This window comes from Protopterus annectens, chromosome 13.part0 (assembly GCF_019279795.1).
Source record: "Protopterus annectens isolate FY-2018-M chromosome 13.part0, PAN1.0, whole genome shotgun sequence".
Lineage (NCBI taxonomy): Eukaryota > Metazoa > Chordata > Ceratodontiformes > Protopteridae > Protopterus > Protopterus annectens.
The window spans coordinates 482,230,663-482,251,752 of NC_056747.1; the positions used below are offsets into that span (position 1 = coordinate 482,230,663).

A 21,090-nucleotide genomic window follows, 5' to 3' on the forward strand; every position below is an offset into this window, starting at 1 on the left:
AGATGACCATAGCAGAAGTTAGATATATGTTGTTTGTGAGTAATGAGAGTAGTCTAGTAATGGATATTAGGGTAACAAGATGTGACTTGCTGAGACAGAGGTAGAAATTGAATAGTAGTGTAATTAGTTATGAGAGCTTGAAGAATGCTGAAAATTAATGACAAGAGTTGTAAAATGAAAAGAAAGCTGTGGGGTCCTGAGAGAGGAGTTGCAGAGAATTAATCACCCTGGGGAAGAGCAGGAACAAATCCAGTTATCTGTTAGATGTTCCTTGAGTAGTTTTTTGAAAGTGGAAGAGTTGGTTGTGAGAACTATTTGCTGGGGAATAAAGTTCCAGATTACACATATTTGTTTGAAGAACAGAGCATCCCTGTGACTATTATTTGATCTGGTGACCTCAAGTAATAATTTGTTGGATGAACAGAGGGGTCTAGTGTTAGAGTTGTACTAATTGTTTTAGGGCAGGACAGTTATCTGGTTAGTGTATGATGGTATGAGCAGTTGTTAGCTGGTTGAAGGTTAGCAAATTTAGAACTTCAATCCATTTTAGTTTGAGGAGAGCTAGGCAATGGTTGGATCTGTTTGTGTGGTTAGAAGTGAACCTGGCTATTTGTTGTAGCAGGTCTCTAGCTTATTAAGATCTGTTTTTCTTAGATTTGTAAAAATTTGGGAGGCATGTAAGAGGGTGGATAGTAGATGTATTCCAGCAATGGCCTGTTTGGACATATTGGTGAGGAATGGCTTGGTTCTATACAGAATCCCTAGTTTGATGTGTACTTTTTTGATTGATTGTGCTATGTGTTTGGCATATTTGAGGGTGTTGTCGATAGTGATGCCTAACAGCTCAGTGTGTTCCATAGGTTCAGTTTTGTTGTTGGAGGAGTAGTTAATGAAGGGGATGGGAAGCTGAGCTGCATTGTTGTTTGTGAACAGCATTAATTTGGTGTTATTTGGGTGGAACATGAATTGATTGAGACATAGATAATGTTGTGTGTCTGTAAATGCTTTTTGAGTTCTTTCTAAGAGTTTAAGAAGAGAGGTGGCTGCGTAGAAGAGAGATGAATCATGTGCATATTGTACAATAGATGCTGTTTGGGTTGCTGAACTAATGTTAGTAAAAATGGTAAAGAGTAGTTGTCCAAGAACTGAACTTTGAGGTGTAGCTACTGATACTGGAAATAGAGATGAGATTTCTTTTTGCCACTTGACTGCTTGTTGTTCAGACAAGGAACTATGGAATCACAGAATGGCTGTTTGGGAAGGGTTTAGGGAGGCAAGTTTGTTGAGAAGTTGTTTAACCGTGACAAAAGCTTTTGACATGTCAAGGCAGATAATGATAGAAATTGTCCTTTGTTTCTAAGCTGGTTAACTGTGTTTATTAAACTAATGAGAGCGATTGTGATGCGGTGTTTTGGTGTAAAACCATGAGAGTTGGAGAGAAGGTTATTGTCTAGTAGATAGGGAATTAGTTGTGAATGTATGCATTTCTTGAGTATTTTAGACAGGGGTGGAAGTATTGTGATTGTCCTGTACTTAGTTGTGTGGAAGTGCCACTTTTGTGAAGGGGGATAATGTATAAGATTTTCCATAGTTTGGGGATATAATGTTCTGAGATGGAATGATTGATTAGCAGGGAGAGTGAGTATGCAATTGTGTTGGCTACAAATTTAATGAACTCATTTGGGAGTTTGTTGGCAGAGAGAGATGTTTTATTTTTTAAGGAGTTTGTTTACACAGCTGGTCTGTGTAGGTACGATGGAGAAAGGCTTGTGATGGGAAGTAGAGCTGGGTGGAACTATTAGTGGGATGTTGCTGTCAGTATTTAGCAGTGCTAGTACTGAATTTGTGAAGTGAAGTGAATCTAAGTTTGAGTAGATTAATGAACTGAAGTATTGTTTTATATGTGCATGTATTCAGCTGTGATGTACTTCAGTATGAAAGAAATTATAAATTTGGTTAAGCAGAAGCCATTAGTTTGCTGGCAAAATGCATTTGCTGGTAAGATGACGTTGGGATATAAAAGCTGCTGTATTAAACACTGTGATAAGTGAAACATGCTAATTTTTTACCAACTTCATGTTTAATGGACACACTACATCACAGGAAAACCTTTTGTAGGATTTATTCACAAGCACATGAATGCAATCTTGGAATACTAATTCAGTGATCCTTTTTTTTCAAATGTGGAAAATCCTGCATCCTATTTTCAACTGTGGAAAATATTGCATCCCTTTAGGGTAAGCCAGAACTGGTTTACAGATTATTATTTTTTTAATTTAAATTAAATTTTTTGTCAAGTTGTCATTTACAAATACAGCAAATTTTGACTTGATATATCTGTAAATTAAATATGTACAAACAATATTGTCCCTTTAATATCTTTAAAGGGTTGGGTGGGGTAGGCAGATCCATGCTGTCTGTTTAAAGCGGGATGCCTGCTTCCCTTTTTTCTTATGGTTCTAATAGCCTTGTTTGTCAAAGAATTTGATAAAATCATAATTCACCACCTCCTCTTTTCTGCTTTGCACAATGTCACTGCTTCTCACAGAGCTCCACCTAATTCTTCCTCATGATCTGTACCTTTGTACAATTTCTGTTGCTTCTATCATTTTATCAGACATTTTCAAAACACTCCAGTATATATCTTCAGTATTGACTGCTCCTTATTTGCAGTCAGTTCTCCCTTACCCCCATACTTCACCTTCTCCCTATTATACAACAACAAGAAATCAGTAAAGTTTCTTGTCTGTATATTCATTTTATTTAATCTCACTGTTTAAACATACCTTTTGTTAGTATGCCCAAATGCCTCCTGTTGTATGTTGTGCTCCCTGATACATTTAGGAAGTGAAGCCTTTTGAAAACTATGAATTAGCAGAAAGATAGCAAGATCTGGAAGACTGTGTGATGCTATAGCTTTTTGTGAGCCCTGGAGGAACTATGTTTTTTCATGCAAAAACTTTTAGCACACACACATATGCAAAAAAATGTTTATGAGGTCTAGAACAGCTGATATTGAAGAAATAGACTTAAGGAAGTACTTTGATCATGTTGTATCTAAAAATTAAAAAAAAATTGTGATGACAGAAGTGTTTGGAGTGGGACATGGGAGGTATGAGCTGCATTAACTGTGAAATAATGAAAAATTGCTCATATATGAACTCTAATTAATATTGCTGGACAAAGGGGAAACGTGAAATACTTGGGCAGTCAAATGATTTTTGTTTCCTCACAAATAAAAAAATATATTTTTCAAGAATGTTCAAAGAAAAGTTGTGTACAATGCAAGGAAACAGGACATTCAGTTATAAATTGTGGGGCAGAATTTAGATGTTATCAGAACACGAAAACATTTTATTAAAAAACAGCAATAAATATTGTTCAGAGTGAAAAGCAGAGCAATTGAATAATGAAGAAGATAAATAAATGCTGAGTTTTAAGCAAGAAGAAGGGAATATTAAGGAGAAAGTGTTTACAGAAAGTGAGGTGAAAAGCAAAAAAGGGAGCATGTACAAGGCATTCCTACACACAATAAATGTGAAATGTTAAAAAAAGGATGTAGAAGAAGGAAGGGAGAGTATGGAGGAATAAGGGGTGAATTTGATAGGAACTAAAATTAGAAAAAAGAAAACTGAAATTTGAGTGTCAAAACAAAATAAAAATGCAGAGTAAGGGAAAGGATAATTTATTCATCATATGAATGTAAACAGTACAAGAAATGAAGTTAGGAGAATATTAGTGCACAAACAGTTTAATGTAATAAATGTAGATGTTATGTTAAGGCAGTAAATGCAGATATTATGTGCTTGCTGGATATGAGCTTGGTATAAACACACAAAACCATAAAATTAAGGCCGGGGAGTGTAATGTGGAGTCCAGGTAACAACATCTGCTTTTAAATTGTAGTGTTGCTGACAGAAGTAATTTTAAATCTGCTAGATTTTACAACTGTTATTTAAGGTAGGGAATAAGTGATTAGGCTTACTATGGTTTATCCATAAGAGATTGCAACACAGATAACCTTTTTGCAGAAGTGAGAGCAATTAGTAAAACTATTCTTCCATGTTAAGAACTTCAAGTCAGCCAGATAACCTAGTTCAAATGCAGTAAGTGCTTCTCTAACATAAAATTATGGTTTGGAATAGTGTATAAAAATGTAAAAGACTAAGGGACTTTATACATCCTATTTGCCTTTGTAGGTTTATGGTTTATCCTTAAATGATGATGGGAAAAAGTATAGTGCTGTTGGAAGAACTTAAAACACATGTTAACAGTCAATATGGGTGTAGTAAGACTGGAAAATTTTTACTGTAACATAAGAAAAAACATTGGGAAAATAGTGCAGGATATAAGAATGTGTAGTGATGTGATAAGATTGGGGGTGTTAAGAAGAAGCAACGGGAGGCAGTTTACTTACAGAATGGGAAGTAGTAGAACTAATTCAATTATATATTATATTCAGGAGAGTTGCAAGAAATAAAAGAAGGAAATGGGAAGTAGTATTTTCTGATCATATGGCAGTATGGGCCAGAACTGGGGAAGGGGAGATTATATTATATTGACAGGAAATATAATAGATGCAGAAAAATAAAAGAATAATTAATTTGCGGGCGGATCATGAAAGTATGAGGTCATTTTGCAGAAACTGGACAGGATGGTGGGTGATATTCAAGCAAAAATGTAAAAAGGTTTTTTTTCTTGATGGCAGAAAGGGAAACAATGGAATTTAAAAAAAAGTAAAGCATAGGCAAGTAATTAAATAATATGACATTGTTTTTTAGAATATGGGGTACTTTTTGGGGTGAGTAGAATGTTAGGATAGAGAGAGAGAGAGATGTAAGAGAGATAAAGGAAAAGATAATAGACTTGATGTATAAGTAAAGACGGGTGATTAAAAAAGGGAAATTGTAAAACACAGGCAAAACTGTGAAATATGACGAAGGAAGAATGGGAAGCATTAGAAATGAAAAGGGAGAAATAATTAATAAGAAGGTATTTTAGAAGTAGTTGAGAAATATATAGAAAATATATGATGTGAAGTAACAGGAAGAAGTAATAACAGAGGATATAATAGCTGGCCATCTTCCACAGCTTCAGGACACCTACCCCATGCCCATATTGTCAAGCAGCTTGAGCTGAGTTGAATAAAAGACAAATTTGGGCATGAAGCCCATCAGAGCTTTCCTGCTAGTAGAGAGAGAGAGCCATGAAAGGATAATACTATGATCACCAAAAAAAAAAAAAATGTCCACACCCTGGCATAAAAAAACACACCAAAAACAAGGGGATGAAGGAAAGGATTGGCCACTGCAGCAGTAATCATTTGAACATCTGCTATTATGATAAGTTTACTTACACAACTGTACTCTGTTCTTCATATTGATCACTGTTGCAGTAGCCTTAGTTATATGGATAGACTACCCTAGCTTACTACATTTAGGAGCTGGAGCAAGTGTCTTGGAGCCCCTGGAGAATGCTTCTAACAGTGCCTGACCTTGACCCAGAGACAGAATTAAGCTTATAGTGCTTTGTAAATGTGTGTATACAGAACCAAATAGCAGCTTCTAGAATATTTCTAGAATCCAGTCCTTTCCAAAACTAAAAATATGATTTAAATGCCCTAGTAGAATGAACCTTGATTCTGCCTGGAATAGATTTGTTATGGTGAGTATAACAAAAGATAATAGCCTAATACAACCTTGTGGAAATAACCTGTTTTGAGACAGGTTGTCCCTTCTTCTTACCTTCACAAGAAGCGAACAGTTGCTCTGATGATCAGAAAGATTTAATTCTGTCAAGATAGCACCTGAGTTGTCTGTGGACATCCAAGGTATGGAGTATCCTTTCTCCCTTATTTTTAGGTTCAGGAGAAAAAATGGGGATTCGGATAGTTTGGCTTAGTAAACTTGGATACAACATTAGGCAGAAAAAAGGATTAGTTCACAAGCCTGTCCCTATGGAAAATGAGATAGGGTTGGCTCACCATAAGAGATTGCAACACAGATAACCTTCTTGCAGAAGTGAGAGCAATTAGTAAAACTGTTCTTCCATGTTAAGAACTTCAAGTCAGCCAGATAACCTAGTTCAAATTTAGTAAGTGCTTCTCTAACATAAAATTATGTTTTGGAATAGTGTATAAAAATGTAAAAGACTAAGGAACTTTATACATGCTATCTGCCTTTGTAGGGGCAACTGGCTGTCAGGAAAATTGCAGGTAGTAGCACACACACACACACACACACACACACACACACACACACACACACACACACACACACACACACACACACACACACACACATCCTCTAAAGCAGACAGAACAGGGAGAATGGGTGTGAGTTCTGGAAAATCCTTCTGTAACAACTCATTGTATTTTCTGAGGGACTGAGAAACTCCAGTGCTCTCCCACTGAAAACACTGCCACATCCTAGCAATAATTTCAGAGAAAGAGAAGCCCCCTACAGGGAGAATCAGACACTGAGCTCTCCGCTGAGTCTGAATCAGAAACCTGAGGGGGAAGAACATTGTAGCCATCCCTCCATCTTCTGTTCAGACTCAGAATATTGAATTTCTTCAGAAAAAAAGGAATCTCTCTTTCATTTATCACAGACTCCTTTACAAGAAGGAAAAATAGCTTAAATTAAACCCTGAGCCAGACATAGTAAACTACTCCTATTCAAAGAAATTTGGGGAGAAGTAAGATGCATTTTTTGACAGGACAAGTTGGGCCAACTATGTTACTAATGCCAGCAACTGCTTCCCTAGGGATGGCCACAGAATTCTGACACAACAGGGTACCCTTCCCTATTCCCTCTCCCAGGACTGACAAGAGTGGCTCTCCCTTTCCAGTGAGGGGGGACCCTAACAGACACAGAGGATGTGGCTAACCCCTGGTCCTTAGCAGCTGTTGATGCTATGCCAGAGGGAAGTACAGTAAAAGATGAGTGGTGAGAGGTACAAGAAATGGCCAGAGCAGTGTCACCCATTTATGGCTGAGACAAATGCCTGCTGTGGTGGCAAAAATGAAGGAGGAAAATAAAGAAATGGAAAAGGAAATAAAAGTAGAAGAGTTAGACAAGATATTGCATTTAGTTAAAGAAAGTAACTTTCCATGCTTTGGTGGCTAAGACATGATTTTTATAAGAAATTAGGGATAGAGGAAAAACTTTTCTGTGGGAATGTATTAAATGAATTGCTAAAATAGGGGATAGAAAGTGAAGATGTATGTGACAGCCTAATAAAAATTATTTTTAAGAAGAAAGGAGAGTGACAGAAGATATTAAAAAGTGGCAGTATATAACATTAGGATATATGGATTAAAAAAAATCTTATGAAAGTTATACAAATGAGATTTTCCAAGGTGATGGGTTGAACAACATATAAAAGAATATATAATGGAACTAAGAAGAAAGCAAGCTAAACATAGCTTGTTGGCAGTAAAGGAAGTGGTGGCTTCTATAGTGAGAAAATAGGGGGAAGGTATTAGCTTGTGATATACACAATAGCATTTGAAAGTATAAAGCATGAGGAAATGCAGGATATATTAAAGAGTTATAACTTGAATGACAAAATAATAAAAATTTTTAAAGAGTATAATAGGATGATCGGAAATGAATGGGTAGTATAAAAATGAAAGCATAGAAAGGGGCGAAGTAAGGCTGTCCTATAAGTGGACTATTACTTAACTTTAGTGGGAAAAAAAAGGAAGAGAAAGGAAATACAAATCCAAAAGGGTTTTGCTATCTGAGTTCAGCAGCTGAAGAGATGCAGGATAAGGAACAGTTTTCCAAGAGATCCTTCTCTTACTATGCCAAAAAAAAAAAAACTCAAAGGTTCATCTCTGTGGGTTTATATGGCAGCTCCTGTATTGTCAGGTGATTGGTCTATCACACCCACAGACAGGCAGTGGGATGGACTCTGAGCTTTAGTAAACTGTTCAGAGAAGGATAGCAGGGCACTATTATCTTAATGCCAGTAAGGCAGTGTGTTTCATGAACATCTACTGTTACAGATAAGTAGGACTTGCCCAGCTGTACTCTGTCCTTTAGCTATCCCCTCCTCTCTAGTCCCACTATGCTATATCACAAATGATTATCCAAACAAATGTGCTGTTATGCATATATACTCCCTTGAATTTCTTGAAGTCTCCTGCAAAACCAATATCCCCATCCACCTCAGAGCTCCTTGACAAGAATAATGCCTGACATCCTCACCACATTCCTCTCCTGTCTTCAACTTCTTTCTTTCATTCTACACTGTCGCCACCCCAGTGATTCATTCCTTTACCCTTCTTAAATATTTTCCTTGATGTAGTCTATGTTTGTTCTACATTCCTGGCAGTTGCTTCACTCCTGGATTGCCCTGTTCCTTTGCCTACTAAATTATTGCCCTCTTCCATTTTCTTAGTTCCTCCATCTGTACTTTCCTATAGGCTTTGCAATCTCTCTCTATCCATTCTCTTACCTGCACCATTCCATGATATATTGTCAGGTAGAATGCAGTACCTGTGCGTGAAGTTATACACTGCAGTGTTTTCCTTTAACTTGGAATTTTCTAGCATATACCAAGACTATACCTCTCAACCTGGAAACATCAAAAATCTGGACAATGCCCATGAAAAATAAGTGCAAATCTGTATGCTGATTAACATAACATTTGCATACATAATTATGTAACCCCACCCACTCTGATGAAATTGTGGGATACCAACTGTCAAACGCAAACTGAAGAACAGACAACCAAAATATGGCACCAGAGTCCCCCTGCAGCCATTCCAATGTCCCATTACCTGGCTCTTTGACCCATTTACAATAAACACTAATGTGTGTATGCATACTGCTTTACTTCTACAATGATTATTTGGATTTTACTTTTACATTTTATAGCACAATGCACAAACACTAATAAATATCTGCTAAACAAAGTAATACTGTCTCACAATAAAAATAGACTTGGCATTAAAACTTCTCTGCCCTTGAAACTTACATTCATTGAAACAGCTTTGAAACCCACACCACATCCAAAGAAAATGCATCTTACCAGTGTTGGCTAAAGATTACCTTTGGGCTGTTTTCAACTCATAGGCCCCTTGCCCACAAAATAAAAAACATACATGGGTTCTTTGATACACCTTCCTGACTTTATTACATTATAATCCTTGTATAATAATGCAGAACACTTGTTAGACTTAAGTACAAGCTCATTTTAAATGTATTGTTTGAACATTTTTCCAGTAGGCAATGAAACAAAATGCATGAACCAATAATGACAAAACTGCCCAATTCAGAACATTTCCATCATAAAAGTCTACTTACACACACACAAACACACATACATATGTTATATACATATATATAAATAGAATGACAGTAGTGTTAGCTGTAGGCATCTTGCATAGTTTCTCACACTTATTTCAATTTCACTTTTATTTTTGGGGGGGGGGGGGGGCAAAAGGCCAAAAACCAGGGACACATTTTAAACATTGCTTGTATAATTTTGGAAAGTTGCTAAAATAAAATGTTGTGTTACCACCATGCATTTCACTGCCAAGTCTTGAACCCAGGACACTGTGCACTACAGTCTGAGCAACATACCATTATGCCAAATCAGCAGTTTCCTGAAAGACAGGAAGACTGCAGCTTAAATGGCTATCATTTACTGAATTCACTTCTCACTTCTCACCACAGCTCTCAACCTCTTTACACAAAGCACCTGGACAAAGACAATAATGGGGGAATACAAAATTCAGTTTTCACTTCTCATGATAGCTCTCAACGTCTTAGCACAAAAAACCTGAATAAAGCCAATAATAGGGGAATACAGCCCCAAAATAGGGACAAATTTAAAATACTGATCTTATAAACTTAGAAAATTATGAGAATAAAAGGTTTTGTGTTACCATTTATTTTCTTAAGAATATGAAGTCTGAAATTTAAATGCCTGTCATTATTTACTGAATTCAATCCTTCAGTGATTTGCCACAAAAACCCTGGAAAAACCACAGATTTAATGAGGAACAGAACAGAAATATAAGGCATAAATTCACAAGTGGTGGTGGCTAGGGACCTTAGGCTCTTTTTACCTGTACCCAATGTACAGAGTTTGAGCCTGACTACCTCTAGCCACCAGGTGTATTTACCTGTGGGCAAACATGCATACACACACACACACACACACACACACACACACACACACACACACACACACACACACACATTCAGTTCAGAATATGAGTGTCCTGGGTCAATACAAAGTAGAATTTCACAAAGAACAAGTTCTGATATTCTCCAACCTGTTTTTGATATCTACCAGAAAATATCTCAGGATTCCTGTTTGATGACGTATGATTCCTTTGGCCAGATTTCACATGAGGAAAATTCAGTGATTTCTCAAATCAGTTTGGATCCAACACCAGCATGCCCTGTCATTTCAGAATCCAGTTCTGGAGTTTTTTAAAACAGATCTACTCTGGTGGTTCAGTCAGTTCTCTCTCAACTCGGGTCTCCCTTTTTAAAGCACTACTCTGTCAATAACCACAGAACCTCATATGTTGCTTGGAGAGCTGTATCCAAGGCAGTGAAAGTTCAGGGTCTGTGGGACAAGCAGGACAGATGGAAACAAAGAAATATTAAATAAATGATGGCTCTAATAAATTATCTCAAATCTTGAATTCATCTTTAGGTTCCAAGCCTTCTGCTAATTGTCACAGATAACACCACAGTGATGTGGTATATAAACAAATAGGGAGAACCAGATCCTACCCCCTATGAAGACTATCTGTGGTTGCCTAGCATCTAGCAATTCAGCTAATTTTATCCCTACAGGCTATTTAAATTCCATCAAAGCAAAATGTTGCAGATAAGTTGGACAGGATCAGGATATACTCACACAAATGGTCCAGCTATGGGAAACTTGTCAATTATATCTGCTTGCCACCATTTGCAACAGGCAGTTATAGAAATTCTGCTCCAGGACTCCATGCATAAAAGCTTGGAAGATGGATGCCTTTTCATTCCCCTGAACTGGAATACTTCTGGATGCCTTTTTACCCTTTCCTCTGTTGGCCATGTTTCTTCTAGAGGTTCTGAAGGTCTTTCCCAGGATAATCATGGTAACCACCCCTTTTTTGTCTAGGCAAGAGTGGTTCTCCCTCCTTTTAAAATGGCCAAGGGCATTTACCACAAGCTTCCTCACAGATTGAGGGATGTCTGACACACTGCAACCTAAAATTTATTTTGCTCACTACCTGGTGATAGAACTGAATACCTTTTAGGGACTTGTTTTCTGAGGATGTTATATATTTCTATATTACACACTGGATTGCCATCTGGCTCTCAGATAGTATGCAGGCAGTTAAGATACAGGAGGCCACCTCTCCAATAAGCCAGGTCACTAGTGAAGTCCTTCAGAATTCAGTGTTGGGCCCTCTCCTTTATTGGTATCTACTTCTCAGTAGTCAAGGCCAACATCAAGAGCCTCTGGCTGAAAATGTTTATAGATGAATGCAAACTGGCAACAGTCATAGAATCCCATCAAAACTAATATCCTCCAGGAAGGGCTAATACAAGCAAACAGCTAGTGCCATAGACATGCATAGTAATGCCCTTTAGGAAGTCAGCTACCCAGGAAACTACCTCATTGATAACACACCTCTAAGAATAGACCCTGTGGTCAGGGATTTCGGCCAACATGTGTCTAAGGCAGTAAGGAAATCATTCTATGTTGTTCACCTTATAAGGAAGGGCATGGCATTGAGGTCCAAGGAAGTCATCATTCCACTATAGTCTACTCTCATCAGACCCATCATTGAGTACATTGCCCCCATTGGAATACTAGGCGTTAACAACATGTTGGCTCAAAGACCTCACCCTATACTTTGCCTCCTATAGACTGTTGAGAAGTGATCTATCTGGCATGCAAGACATTTCATGATCCCACTCTGATAGGCCTCTTACAAATCTGCAAAACAAGTAGCATCATAACTACATGATCCAGGGACTAAAACCTTGCTTGTGACATAAATATGTCATGTTGGAGGGACAGGTATGTGTTGCAGAGAATACCCCTTCTCTGGAACAGGATTTCCACCCATGAGAAGCAGAGTTCTTCCCTGACCTTATTCTAGCATAAACTGGACCAGTAGATGGGAAATTAGAAACTCACCCTGGCCTGTCACATATATCTCCAGTGAAAAAAGTCAAACTGTAAATGTATGACCATGCATGTTCTAACTTGCAAGTACCCTTGAAAATAACCCCTAGTGCACCAAACTTGCTGGATGCATTTGGGATTCATGGCTAGGATTAAAAAGGCCCTCGTTGTCCTTAACCTTACCTATGAACCTACAATACAAGGCATTTAAGTCAGCTTGTATGCCAGCTGTCTGTAACTGTTGCTTAATTTTATGTCCTCTGTTCATTCACTAGTTGTACTCTAACACACAAATGTAACTCACTTTTTCCTGCAGGGGGTTTATTCACAAAAGCATGCATATGTCTCTTTACTTGCTTGAATCCTTAATGGCATATTTCCTGGGATAAGTAAGAGAATGCACAATTAATTCTGCTACCCTGTCATATGGAATTGTCCCAGATATGTCTAAAAAGAGTAGTACTAAATAAGCTTTACTGCCTATTTAATTCTTTATGCATTGGAGTCCTTTTGGCTGTAGTACACAAGCTAGCATCCACAACAAAGTTAGAATGACAACCACAAAGCACAAGAAGTTCACTTAGTGATATCTGCTGGGATGCTTATAAATGACAGTACATCTGTCTGTTAATTAGTTTATATTCCTCAGCACTCTTGTCCATGCTGCTGAAGTCATTCACTGCCTACACTCTTCCTATTCATGAAGGAGGTAATTCCTCAGAAATCTCTAATTTCAGACCCATTGCTATCATCTCCCCTGTCTCCAAAGTTCTCGAGACATGCATACATAAACAAGTTATTAGGAAAAACAGCTTACTCCTACTCAGCATGGCTTCCGACCCAAGCATAGTACCACCACAGCTCTACTTTCCTATCACAACACCATTTCCCTTGCAAAGATGATCACAAACTCATATGTCTATTCCTAGACCTCTCTAAGGCTTTTGATACTGTCTCTCACTCTATGCTACTAAACAAACTAACAGACCTCAACTTCTCCCCTGATGCAGTTGCATGGTTCTCTAGCTACCTCAATGACAGACTGCAATCAGTGAGATGGCACTCTGCACTATCAACTCCCCTTCCAGAAAAAATGGGTGTCCCCCAAGGATCCATCCTTGAGCCATTACTTTTTAATATCTTTACCAACTTACTCAACTCCTCCTTGTCCAATATGCAGACTACTCTACTCTCATTACTATTGCCAGCTCACCCTCAGAACTTATATCTTCTACCCAGTCATCCTTTAACTCTGTAGAGACATGGCCCACAAATAACTAGCTCATCCTCAACCCCCAAAAAACAATCCCCCTACTTTTTCTTCCTAAAACCGTTAACCATATCAAATCCTCCTTCTTCATAATGTCCCTAAACAATACTCCCATTGAAGTTGAATCTAGCACCAAACTACTTGGTATCATCATCAATAATCAACTAAAAATTAATCTTCACATAAATAATTGCATCAGAAAAACCCAACAGAAGCCAGGACTTCTGTATAGAAATAAAAAATCCTCACCACTGAAGCTAAAGTCACTCTTACGCATGTTTACTTTCTACCTTGCTTAACATACTGTTCCCAAATATTCACAAATCTTAACTCCTCCGTACTTATCAACCTAGAGACAATATATCATAAGATAGCTAGATTTGCAGCTCAAAAATCCTGTAAATCACACCCCTGTCTCTCACTAAAATACCTGAACTGGCTAGAGCTACCTCACCTGCTTCTCCAATCTCAGCTCAAAATCATACAATCCATTCTATATCAGCCAGCTTTCTGTCCAACTCTATCATCCCTCATCTCCTATTAGTCCACTACAAGACATCTCCAAAGCTCATCCCAAGATCTACTAAATGTTTACAAGCCCAAGTCAAAGACTGGGTGCAACTTGTATATTTACCACCCCTGTATTGCATGAAACAATCTCCTACTACAAATTAAGACACTTACACACCCCAAACAATTTAAGTTAACCACCAAAGAGTAGTTTAATAAGCATAGAACCTGCCTCTGTACTCACCCACCTTGCCCACAATCATCTTACATAATAACTATCTACCTTCATTGCTCCTTACTTTCCTTCCCACAATCATCCTATCTCTGCAGACCTAATGTCACTGTTCTTTTTCCCCTAACTACCTCTAATTTACTTTATTTCCATATCTATAAATATCACTGAAGTTACTCTAATTTACTTTCTTATTTCCAAACCTATAAATACCTCTGAAGTTACTGTAACAGTTATGTAATGCATAATATATAGAATATACAGCTTACTCCCCATGCTTTTGATGTAAGTTAATAAGCCTTTGTTATCAGCTAATTGCTCTTAGATTTGGTAAAATCTTTTTATTACCTCATGCTACTTACTATGCTTAGTTGTTATCTGTCTTCTGCTTTTATATTTCTACATTTTTGTAACTACTGTAAGTGATTTTAAATTACTATGAGATTTCCATGCTATTTTAAACTGTTTGTACTACTTGGAGCTTTTCTCCCGGGCCTCCGCTGAAAAAAGGGCATTAGCTCAGTCGGACATTCCCAGTCAACAAATGTAAAATAAAATAAATAAATAAACAAATACACAGCCTTCCTAGCCATTCTGACATACAATAGCACCTGGTTGTACCTGTAGGTGATGTTGTTATTAAATGACATTTTATCTTTCAGTCTATCACTTCATAAATGTGGACCTTCCTAGCAGTGCACAAAGTGTTCCCCCAGCCACTTCAAAGCACAGAAATGTCACCAAGCTATGCTTGTGGTAATAGTTACCTTAACTAGTGTACTACTTTGGCCACGTTCTTCATACAGTTGAGCCTTTCTGACTGTGTGACTTAGGTCATTTGGTCATTTTGCCCATTTACAAGTCACCTGCTGGCTCACAAAGACCACCCAAATGTACTTATAGGAAATGTTTATTTTTTAACCTGGTGGACTTTCTGCACACAAGTATAGTAAAGAGTGACCTAGACACCCTGGATGGTTTAATGTATTCAAAATCACAAACAAAAAGCAGAGAGACTATCAGTTTAAACCTAAGACTACGGGATAAGGTTTTTAAACAAAGTATAGCTACATTTATCTTCATTAAACAGTTGGGAAGTATTGTTAAATGATAATATACTGAATATTTCTATGTATAGTCTGTAGATTTAAAAAAAGCCTGTCATCAATAGATTTTCTCTGCACATATGATGATTTCCTTAAGTAACAGTATATATGAATTCAGGACACAATTTACTGATAGCTAATTTATAATGTTGTAATGATGCAGCAATATAATCTTATACCTTTTCTACTACAAATTAATGTAAATCATCTCTAAAATACCCAGACTTAACACACTCAACTATTTATTTTAATTAATTGATTTATTTATTGACAATTGATTGACAGGAAAGTATAACTGGGTATGAGCCCATTTCCAGTGGAGGCCCAGGGAGAAAAGCATAAATGTATTGCAAAAAATTTTTAGGAACAATAATGTTGCAGTCTTTAAAATAATACAAAAAAATGATGGTTTAAATAATTGTAGAAGTTAGACATAATTTGAAAACATTGGTTAAGAATAGATACAAGTTATATGACAATGATTTAATAGTTATAGAAATTTTAGTCAGTTTATGGAGAAGTTAAAGGTAAGTTAGTATAATACAAATAAAAAATACAATATAATACAAAGTGAGAGAACACCAGGCTTGTGGTATATTTAGAAAGAAAGCCAGTGGAGAAAATTTGACAGAAGAAAAGACGTGAGTGAAGAAGGGAGAGTAAGGAGATACAAGCTGTGAATAGGTATGTATTTGTTCACATTTAGGGATATAGTTTATCCCAGTGATGAGCAAGAACAGAGCCAGATTTTGACTAAGAAGTCTTTCTGAAGGGATTTGAAGGATGGGAGGGAGGGTATTGACCTGATGGATAGAGTTTAGGAGTTTCAAGTCTTAGCAACATGGTACAAGTAAAGACAATGCCCAGCAGAAATGATAGATTTGTGGACACTGGATAGACAGGTATTTTTGGTCAATGGATCATAATGACCAACTATGAACATAGTTGTGTAGATGTTATTTAATGCAGAACAAGCAGACGGATTCTGGATAATTTTATAGGTGGTAAGAAGCTGTGTATATGTTAGTTGTTGGGGTAATTCTAACTATTTTAGGTTTTTTAATGCTGTATAGTGGTGGTTTCTGAAAAGGGTATTTGCTGCAGCTTTAGCAGCTTTGCATTTGCATTTAGCATGAATTTTGTTATAGCATTGTTCAAGTTTTGATTTTTATGATGCCTGAATATTAGTAAGGATGGGAGCACCATAAAAAAGCATGGGGAAGGAGATATGTAGTGGCAAAAAAAAAAAAAGATAGCAAACAAAATCTGTACAACAGTTCAAAACCATTTATAGGTGTATATTTTGCAGACCATAGTTTGTACAGTGGTTACATTTAGGCATATGAAATCATGGTGCACACAATACCAGCATGAACACGTACATATATTTAAATGTACTGACTGCTGCATTTATAGTAAACCATACATAACTGTGTGTGCTATGGTTTATAATAAGATGTTTTAGGACTTCTTCCAGTACATTTGTTCACTTTCGAATCCAGTATAATAATCTGCTTTTGTGATATTTAAGTCAGCACAATGAGCGGCATAACATGATATATATTAATAGGCCATTACTAAGCTTACAGTAAAACAGCCATGGCGAAGCTTAGCCAGTTCAACTACTTATAAGAGGAGTATACTAGATTCAACCAGGTGAAACAATCATTACTACAAATTCCTAGCATAAATTTATGGTTACTCATCCAGTCATCTGAATTGATTTTGAAGACAGCCAAACATCAGTTATATTTGATGGGTAAAGGGAGGCAATTCCTAAAACATGATATGCTAGATCAGGATTTTAACAAGCCAGCAGTTGTTAACTCTGTATTGGAAGTAACGGTATTTGAAACAGGCAACTGTATCATTTTTGGCTTTATAAAGGTGAAGATGTTTAGAAGGGCAGGATCTTTCATTGTGCAATGATCTAAACAGAGGACACCCTTTTAAAAGTCTATACAATATGGAGTAGTGGGGAAGAGCTTTTAAGAAATGGCAGTAGCTTAAGTTGATTAAACCAGAGAGCATTATGGTTAAGAGTCTTTGAGGTCTTTCAAGGTCCAGAAGGTGTTTAGAATGGTATATCCCATGGTGGGCACTGCATTCCGAGACAGGCCTGATAAAGGAGGAGATTAAGGTGGTATCAAGGCCTCCTTTGATCTGGATGAGGGAAACAAAGTTTATTTCACAATGTACTTACTTTGTAAGCCACACCAGTAATAAAGAATTCACTAGCAAGTTAAGGATTTTGTGGACCTTAGGTTTCTTCATCTTAAGATTGTGTTCTGAAGTGTCAATTTTTGTTTTTATTTTTGATCATATCCAAATTGGTGCCTTTTTCATTTAGGTAATTACCATGTTGTCTGTGATGTAGGCACATTACTTGTTGCAGAGTCATAACTAACAAGCTGTTAGGTGTGATTGCCAGGTGCTGATGACGTGGGAGTACAGTACCAGCTTCGAGTTATGAACTTCATGGGAATCTCAGCTTCATAACTAAACGTCAGTACTGCTTTTGTAGTCACAGCTGAAGCAGCGTGAGTGTGTGTGTGTGTGTGTGTGTGTGTGTGTGTGTGTGTGTGTGTGTGTGTGTGTGTGTGTGCTTATGTCTTTACCTCTAAGTGCTGAAATCTGGTGGACAAAGCCAAAAGTAATTGGGAGAGGGGAGATAAAGGCCCAAAATCAGAGACAGATTTTAAATATTGCTGTTATAAACTTAGACATTTGCTAGAATAACAGGCTTTGCATTATCATGCATTTGTCTGAAGGATATCAAGTCTGAAACTCAAATCATCATCAGCCCCATTTTTCTACATGGGGTCGGGGTATCATGTTAACTGTTGCCACCTCTCTCGATTCAGTGCCACACTCCTGCCTTCTTCAACACTCATGGCTGGCTGTCACAGATCTTTCACACAATCCATCCACCTCTTTGCTGGACATCCTCGCTTCTTCTTACCTTCTTCCTGTCTGTCCCAAATCTTCCTCACCAGATTGTCTTCTCCTTTTCTACACATGTGCCCACACCATCATAATCTGTTCTCTTTGATCTTTCCTGCAATTGGAGCTACTTTGGCTTCTGCTGTTATGTCCTCATTTCTTCATCTGTACCACAGTGTGCATCTTACCACCTTTCCCAGGCATTTCATTTCCATCACTTCTAGCTTCTTCAACTGTTCTGCCTTTACTGTCCAGGTTTCTGTACCATACTGCAGTACTGGTCACACCACTGTCTTGTACATCTTACTTTTCAGCTTCTTTGGCATTCATCTGTCATAGACTACACCTGACACTTTATGACAGTTGGTTGCAGCCCCTCTGTTTGTAGCTTTGACCTATTCATTCAGACTACCTTTCTCCTCAACTACCCCTCCCAGATACTTGAAGCTGTTTACCCATTCCACTATCTTCCCTTCTATCTGTTCTCAGCTTCTTCTGATTTCCCCAATTTGCTGCCATTACCACCATTTTATCTGTGCTTAGTTTCATCCTGTGTGCCTTCAGATTTGCATTCCATTCTCCTATCCTTTGCTGAAGTTCTAGCTCAGAGTCTGCCTGTACTGCCACATCATCTACATACAGCAGCTTTGTTGATCCGTCCCCTCCAACCTATTTGCTAATGTAGTCCATCACCAGTATGAACAGCAGTGGGCTCAGAGTTGAACCCTGATTTACACCCACTCCCACTGGGAACATCTCTGTGAGACGGAACACTGTTCGTACTTGAGTAATTGGGTCCTTGTACATAGCTTGCACTAATTCTACCAATGTTTCTGGGACGTCAAACCACCGCAGTACTGCCCAGATCAGCTTTCTTGGGACCTTGTCATATGCTTTCTCCAAGTCTAGGAATGCCCAGTTGGACTCCCTCTTCATCTCTAGCTTTTTCTCAGGTATCTGTCTCAATGCAAACATCGGGTCAGTTGTGATGCATCCTGATCTGAATCCAAACTGCTCATCTCCCATCTTACGTTCTACTATTCTGTGTATCCGTTTATCAATCACCCTCTCCAGAACTATCATGCAATGTGATAGGAGTTTGATGCCTCTGTACTGCCCAAAGTTGTGTATGTCCCCTTTGTTCTTGTACACTGGCAGAAGTATGCTCATTCTCCAGTCATCTGGGATATGCCTTTCTCACCACACTGCTATTAGTAACCTCAGGATCCATTTCTCCCCTATCTCACCCAACATCTTTATTATATCTGCTGTGACCTCATCCGAGCCTGGTGCATTTCCTGACTTCATATTCCTTAGTGCTGTTCTTACTTCTTCTAGGGTGGGCTCCTACTCTTCTCTCATTGTAGGCTGTTTCTGGGGCAAACTAAAACTCAAATGTATGTCATTATTTAGTGACTTCAATCCTCAATAAGGTGCCAGGAAACCACATATTTTATGAGGACCAGAGCAAAAATATCAGACTAAAATCTAGACATTCTGAGAAAATCTGGACACTTGAGAGGTATGTGTACTGTTGTACATTTGTAGCAATTAGGTTGTCATCAACTTTGAGGGGAAGACTCTGAATATGGCACAAACTCATGGAACTGCTCAGGATGCCAGATGATCAAAATATGTTTCTGACTTTTAGAATCTCTATAACAAGAATATATTTCATACAGCAACATATATGTTGAATGCTAGGGATGCTATATAAGAAAATTCTCGCTGGTGATACCACAGGAGAAGAGCTACTCATTGTCTGGTAGCGATACAAGAAAAAAAAAGCTTTCCCAGTGATGTCATGTATGCTAATACTTGTCATCTACACTGATGTCAGTTGAGGTAATAAAATATATAGTTCACTGATAGCAGACATGGTGAGTAAGATTTGTATTATGCAGCACTGGACAAGTTTATCCTCAGCCTTGCTAGATGAAACTAATTACAGTGAAGGAAAGAAAGAAAGGACTTTATATATTAGTGACTGTATTAGTAAAAGAATATGAATGTGTGCCTTTCTTTTTGGCATCTCAAAAGTTAATTCCCGTGCATTGTTCTAATGTTTTCTTTAGAACATTTAAGAGTACTGTATTGTGAGGATCACTAAATTAAAATGTCTCTGTGATTCACATTTTGCATTTCTGTCTGACTACACAGGGTAAAGGCAAAAAAGGGTGTAAATCTCATCAAGGCAAAGTCAGAAAATCCAGACTGGTGGGTGAAGCATGAAGATTCAACAGGTGGAAAACATTCTACAGCTACAATAGAAGTGAGAAAAGTCCCGATGTCACCAATAAGGTGAGTGTAGTGACTTTATTTATAGAACCTCCTTGAAATTGTCTTTACTTCAGGGATGGTGAAACATATTATTGAATTTACAACACACAGCTTTAATTTCATGGTTTTGCAAATAATAATACCTACTCTCAGGTGGTGACATTGTAAATTGCACAGAGACTGCTGAACTGCAGTGGACTGCAGACCCTCAAGCGGATAAATGTCGTGGCTTTAATGGTTACATTCCCCTTAAGTCAGTTCTAAAGGGGTGTCGGCTCAAACATAGAAATTGATTGGTTCTTTTCTCTTTAAATGTAAGTTTTTATTATGTCATTTTAGATCTGAAGAAGGTTTTAACCAAAAGCGCTTATCTGTTTTTATAATGTTACAATTAAACTTTATTTTGTTTTATTCCATTTGTTGCTCCTTTACATGGTGACCACGCTGTTTAGTTTATCTGCCAGTCTTTCCTTGGTTTACGGTGTTGGAATTTGGCAACTGTTAAACAATTTTTTTATTTGTTAATTTGTAATGTTTTTATCATAGTTGATATGCAGGACTTATTTAGCTGCATCCTGCATACCACTGGTTTAGAATGG

The 21,090-nt window shown here is 37.6% G+C and overlaps 1 protein-coding gene across 1 annotated transcript in view; it reads left to right on the plus strand.

Annotated features, from left to right (window-relative positions):
* The window catches only part of TMEM132E (transmembrane protein 132E), a 1,376,533-nt gene that overhangs the window by 188,842 nt on the left and 1,166,601 nt on the right, over positions 1–21,090 (plus strand). The window contains exon 3 of the mRNA XM_044054846.1: positions 20,372–20,512. Coding sequence (XP_043910781.1) covers positions 20,372–20,512 — 141 coding nt within the window. The remainder of the gene's footprint in view (positions 1–20,371; positions 20,513–21,090) is intronic.